General features: G+C 58.2%; 1 protein-coding gene across 1 annotated transcript; it reads right to left on the reverse strand.

Moving 5' to 3' along the window:
• Positions 1–4795: 4795 nt before the first annotated feature.
• SOX21 (SRY-box transcription factor 21) lies at positions 4796–5638 on the reverse strand (the record flags this gene model as incomplete). The annotated part of the gene is made up of 1 exon (XM_079549435.1): positions 4796–5638. The coding sequence occupies one exon, from the start codon at positions 5636–5638 to the stop codon at positions 4796–4798; it is 843 nt and encodes a 280-aa protein (XP_079405561.1).
• Positions 5639–6383: the final 745 nt, after the last annotated feature.

Consider the following 6383-nt stretch of genomic DNA (forward strand, 5'->3'; position numbering starts at 1 on the left):
TGGAGGAGATGGGACGGCACGGGATCGGATGGAACGGGATGGGATTGGACGGGAAGGGACGAGACGGGATGGAATGGAACGGGATGGGACGGGATGCAATGGGATGGGACGAGATACTCTCTGCCCCAAAGCCTTTCCCGTGTCCTATCCCCTCTCCTCTATGCACTACCCGGGGCAGCCGCCGGCGTTTTGGAGACTGCAGCGGGGCCCTCGCCGCCGGCCGGCGTGTGTCCGACGGACGCTCCGAAGGATCTGAGCCCCGCAGCTGGAAGTGGCCAACGACTTGTTGTAACTGGGAAGGGAGCGGGGGGAGAAAAGGGAAACGCTGGGTTGAGACTGACATTCCAGTAATATATTTCCGTGAGAAGAGTTTTAAGATGTCCTCTGTAATTTCCCATAAGAAATCTGGTTATACTGGTTGATTTCAATAGGAGAATTCTCTGCCTGCAGGCATAGGGTGAGTAATACGCCGTATGTTTCATACTCCTCTGCTAGTATGATAATAAACGCATTCAAAAAAAAAAAAAAAAAAAAAAAAAAAAAGCAAGCACCGAGGTGTTTGCAGTGAGTCCCTGTCCCCCTCCGTGCCTCACCGTTCCGGCACAGGGAACCGAGGGCCGTCCGTGAAGGACGGGAGCAAAAAAAGCGGCGGCCGAGAGGAAGAAGAGACTGAAGGCAGCGCTGATTGACTCTCATCCCTATCCCGAGTTCCACCACCTCCCGAGCGGGAGAGTTCGCGGGAGTCCCGCTACGAGCGCGCAAATAGCACACGGCCGCGGTTCCCCCGAGAGCCGGCAGCGCGCAGGTGACGCGGGGTGGGGGCTGGGGGGGTTGGGGATGCTCGAGTTTTGCCCCCAGCTCCTGCAACCCCGGAGCTCCCGGTGCTGCTTCAGTGCCGGCCCGTCGGAGGGGTCCCGGGGCAGGGGAAGGTGCTCCCAGCGCTGAGTAATTGAGTTCGGGGTAGAGTGACTTGTGCGCAACTTTCCTCTCCTCTCCTTTCCTTTTCCTCTCTCTCACAGGCAAAAGACCGTTCATTAGGAAAATAATTAGCGCCGCTTTGTTTTATCCCCAACCTGTTCGATCTCTATCTGTTCCGAGACAACGCTAATAATGGCAATGATTGCTTCAGTAAACATCCTGCGCCGGCATTCTTTCCTGGTGTGTGTGCGCTTCTTTTTTTAAGACACATAAAAGTTCCCTCACTCGCTCGGCCATTTGCATAGCTCCATCTTTACCTTTTCCCATTCAGCCCCGCAAGAAGCATATCTATTCAAAGCCCTCGCCAAAAGCGTATCTATTCAAAGGGCATTTAGTCCATTTCTTTCTTGGCCGGTAAACCTATTCATCAATTGTTCTGCCTTGTAGATTGCATTCTAATGCTAATCTAGCGTGTTAAATATCTTTTTGTTCCCCTTTCACCGTTTTGTCATTCAGTTTATCCAGTTTTGGTCACCCATTTTATTTATTTATGCGCCTGCTCCCATTCAGGGGCTCATGTATTTTTTATTATGTTGTTTCACTGTCATGCAGTGTCAACTCAGTCTATTCAATGGGGGCTACTTGAAGGGCCGGAGGGACAAAGCGTGTACACATCGCACCGCCATTCATTCTGGCCAGCTGGAGCGGCTGAAAAAAAAACCTTGTGAAAAGAAACGCCTCACAATGGGCACAGAAGAAGTGCACAATGCTAACAGTTTTCCAAATACCGCTGATTGGTTTCCTCACAATGAGGAGAAAGCCGCCGCTTTTTCTTAGCTCCACTTCAACAAACAACGCTCTCACAAAACCTCCCAACCCCGGGTTTTGTTCGCGGACAAAACCTCCTCGACTGTCTAAACGCTCCCACTGCAGGACAAAAAAGAAGGAGAAGAAGACGAAGAAGAAAAGCTCTTTTCACCATTTCCCCCTTCTCTCTCTCTCTCTCTCTCTTTTTTTTTTTTTTTTTTCTTTTCCCCTCTGCGAGAGAGAAAAGAGAAAGGGGGAGAAGGTGGGGGGGTGGGGTAGAGGTGGGGTGGGGGGGAGAGGGGGGGGAGAGGGAAATTGTCAGCGAATTAATAATATCAGTCCTTGAAAAGGAAAGTGCTGACCTTTGGGACGCACCGGGCTGGGTGAGAAGAGGCGGGGGGAGATATTAACAAACTTTCCACCGCGATCGGACGGCGGCCGGGGAGGGGGTTAAGGGGAGGAATGGGGGGGGGGTGCGGGCTGCGTTCCCGTCGGTGCGGCTGTCCGGGGCCAAAGGCTCTCGGATGGTGCAAATCAGTACGGCGCGCTCGGAACCCGAACCCGGAGGAGGAGAGCGGCACAGGGAGCGCCCGAGGGGCAGGAAGAGTCCGGGACGGGGCAGGCTCTGGGAAGAGTAAAAGACAAACAGTGCGATAGTAACGCTAATAATTAAACGCTAAAGAAAGAGGGACGAACAGCCAGGCCCGCCTCGATAAGCGGGGAGCTCTCTCGGGAGCCGCTTTCGCGTCCCGGGGAGGGCACGGTTACCTCCAAGGCGGGGGAAGCGAAAAGGAAACGTGCGGGGCTGCGGGGCAGAGCGGGGAGGTCACGGAGATTTAGGGCTGGGGCGACTTCCAGGGAAGCGGCAGGAAGTTCCGTGTTGAGAAGTGATGGGCTGCCACAAAAGGGAACGGCGGAGCCCTGAAAGGATTTAATTAACCGTGTCAGGGATAATTACCCCTGGACAGTCCAAATTAGTTTTGCATAATCGCTCAGAACCATATGAATTAACTTATAATATTGCGAAGCACTGGGGGAATAACAAAAGCGGGATCGCTTTAATGAGTGAATCGGGGTCACACGGACGGGCGGCTCCACTCAGCTCCCCAACTTTCCACTTCTTAAACGAGGTTCCGAGGGGAGCGCCGATTTGGAGGGCATTTCCTCCAAATGTCGCAACGGAGAGCGCGAGCAGCCGCTCCGGAGGAAAAGAAGAAGAGATATCTATATAGATAGGCGTAGGTACACGCGCACAGACGCACATAAAGCGGCCGAGAGCTGCGGGCCGCTGCCGGGCTCCGTTCCCCTGCCCGCCGCACCCCGACGTCCCGCTCCGTCCCCCGGCGCAAAGCCGCACGCAGGCGCTCCACCTGCAATAGAAGGGTAAGGTCAAAGGAGCCGTCGGGGTTTCGTTCGTCACCACGAGGAACCCCTCGAAACGCGCTGCGGGAACGGATCCGAAATACATCCTGGATGTAATGACACGGGGTGCAAAGCAGGGGTGACGCCGATCAGAAGCAGCGCTCGGCCACATCGCGCTCCCTCAGTGTCACAGGGAACCCATGAAACGCTGCCATCGGGCTCAGCGCACTCCGTGAACTCTCTCCTGCCGTCCATGAATACTTTTTTTTTTTTTTTAAGATAACACAACATGGCCTTTTTTTTTTTTTTTTTTTTTTTTCAAATCTTCTTTCCTATTCACGATTAAAAAACGTGATAAATCTTTTTTTTTTTTTTTTTTTTTTTTTTTTTTTTTTTTTTTGGCTCGGAATAACAATGGCCCGATTTAGATATCCCCGTAAATCTATTCAGGATGAAACAAAGAGCGCCTTGAGGACACCGTACACCTCAGCCGGGGCGGCGCGGAGGGGCGATGCGATGGGAGCTGAGAGGAACGCCACGAGAACGAGAGGGGTTCTCCTTTCCCTGCTTCAGGCTTTATTTAAACTCTTTGTTCAAAAATGAACAGAGTGGCAGTCGGAATCTAATGTACAGATATCGTTCAGACGTCTAACTTTAAATTAGAAGGTCACACAAGAAAACCATTTACACGTAAATGTTAAAACCAATACTTAATCTTTGTTTCCTTTCTTTCCGTTGTCGTTTTACTTTATATTACATAAAGCCAAAATGAAACTAAATACAGGTTAGCCAGCTTCATTCACAACCATTAGTCAAAATATACACATTACAAAAGTAAACCAAAAAGAACTCTATAAACCGATGGAGGATTCCCCTCTAAAATTTGTGTTCCGGCTTCAAATCGTCACTTGCAATTGAATTGCGGTCGCTCTAAAATCAGCTAAACGGGATAAGGGGGGCTTTGGAGTGGGGGGAGGGGGGGTTCTCCGAGACACAGTGACACACTCTGTGGTGGCGGGGACGGGGTTTCTTTAAATGAGAAATACTCTTCCGTCAAAGCAAAGCTCTGCTTCAGTTCAGCTACATAATAAATAGATAATTAGCACTCAGACAAAAAAGTCTGATTTAACCTTAGATCATATCGCGATCCCCGAACGGTCCCGCAATATGTTTATTCCCTTTGAAAGGCATTCCATCACTTTTTTTTTTTTTTTTTCCTTTTTTTTTTTTTTTTTCTTTCCCTTTTCTTCAGCTTCAAACCGACTCGACCGTGGGCAAAGGAAGCGACAGACTTTCCGATCCGAGACCTAACGTTGCCACAGACATTGACACATGTACAGTCCCGGGCTGACACCCGCGGAGCGGAGCGGCACCGCCCCATCTCTGCCCCCGTGGGAACCGTCCCGGGGAACGGCGCATCCCCGCGCGGCCCTTCCCGAGCCCACGTCCCCGAGGAAGCACTTTTTTCGAGGGGACGGATGGACGGACGGACTTGGGGGGAGGTAGGGGGGGGGGGGAAGGTTGTTCGGTTTTTTTTTTTGTTGTTCTTTTTTTTTCATTTTTCTTTTCCTCTTTTTCTCACTCCCTCTCAGCTCGGCTATCCGCATGCAACACACACACGAGCTCGAGGCGGGGCGGCGCGCAACAGGTCGGCGGCGGCTCCGCCGCTCTCCGCCCGCTTCCCCCGGGCAGCGGCTCACAGCGCGGGTCATAGCGCGGCGGCGTAGGCCGCGGGGTACGGGTCCAGCTGGGGCTTGCCCATGCCCGGCAGGAGGATGTAGGCCAGCGGAGGCTGCAGCCCGGGCCCGGGCCAGGCGCTGCAGTTGCAGGGGATCATGTAGCCCGGGTTGCCGGGGGACGGGTGCGAGTGCGTGTGCCCCCCGGCGGCGGCGGCCGCGGCAGCGGCGGCGGCGGCGGCCCCGTGAAAAGCTCCCGCCCCGCCGGCGCCGGGATAGCCCAGCGAGGAGGCGTAGGGCAGCGCCGAGCCCGCCGACGACGACGAGGAGATCTCGGCCATCTTGGAGCCCAGGTCCAGCAGCGAGTAGGGGCCGCCCGCGGCGGCGGCAGCGGCGGCGGCGGCCGCGGCGGCGGCCGACTGCGGGAAGAAGACGCGCGCGGCGGCCGCGGCGGCGGCGGCGGCCGCCTTCTCGGGGTTGCCCAGCAGCGAGTCGGGCCCCAGCCCGCCCGCGGCCCCGCCGTGCAGCGCCGCCGCCTTCAGCCCGTGCGGGGGCTCGTGCTCGGCCACGGCGCCCAGCCCGTAGGGCACGGGGAAGGCGAACTTGTCCTTCTTGAGCAGCGTCTTGGGCTTGCGGCGCGGCCGGTATTTGTAGTCGGGGTGCTCCTTCATGTGCATGGCCCGCAGCCGCTTGGCCTCGTCGATGAAGGGCCGCTTCTCCGCCTCGCTCAGCAGCTTCCACTCGGCGCCCAGTCGCTTGCTGATCTCCGAGTTGTGCATCTTGGGGTTCTCCTGGGCCATCTTCCGCCTCTGCGCCCGCGACCACACCATGAAAGCGTTCATCGGTCTCTTGACGTGGTCCACCGGTTTGGACATGGTGTCCCGCCGCCCGCACTCCTCCTCGGCCGGCTCCGGCTCCGCGGCCGCGCCGCGCTCCGCTCCGCCCCAGTCAATCTCGGCGGCTCCGGGCGCGGGGCGCTGCAGGCGGGACGGGTGCCGGTACCCGCCTCGGAGCCTCTCTCCGCGCCGCCGCCCGCCGGGCCAGGGTTCGTCCTCGACGGGGCGGCGGTCAGCGGCCGCCCGCAGCCATGGCCGCCCGCGGAGCGCGCTGCGGGGCCGGCGGCGGCGGCTCGGGCGCTGCGGGGGCCCCGGGGCGCCGCGCTCACAGCCGCCGCGCTCCGCCCGCGGGGCCGCGCCGGGCCGCCCGCCCCGCGCACATACTCGCCGCCGCCGGGCGCCGCGGCCTCCTCCGCCCGCCGCTCTCCAACTCGGGCGAGTTTCGGGCGGGCTGCGGGGCGCTCCTCCCGCCGCGCGGCTCCACCGCCCGCGCTCCCCCTTCTCCGGGAGCCGCCAGGTCTCTCTGGGTTTTCTTGGCCGCCGGCTCGGAGGGGCGGCGGGGCGGGAGGGAGCGGCGGGGGGCGGGCCCCTCTCGGAAACGCCCGGCCCGGCGCTGCGCCCGCCGCCGCCCCCTCTTCTTCTTTTTCTTCTTCTTCTTCTTCTTCTCCTTCTTCTCCTTCTTCCTCCTCCTCCTCCCGCCGCGCGGCGCAGCTCTACGCACGCCCCCGCGCCGCCCGGCGCTATATCCCCGCTGCCTCCCGCCGCCGCGCGCCGCGGGAGGGGC

This window comes from Tetrao urogallus (genome assembly GCF_951394365.1).
Source record: "Tetrao urogallus genome assembly, chromosome: 1".
Classification (NCBI taxonomy): domain Eukaryota; kingdom Metazoa; phylum Chordata; class Aves; order Galliformes; family Phasianidae; genus Tetrao; species Tetrao urogallus.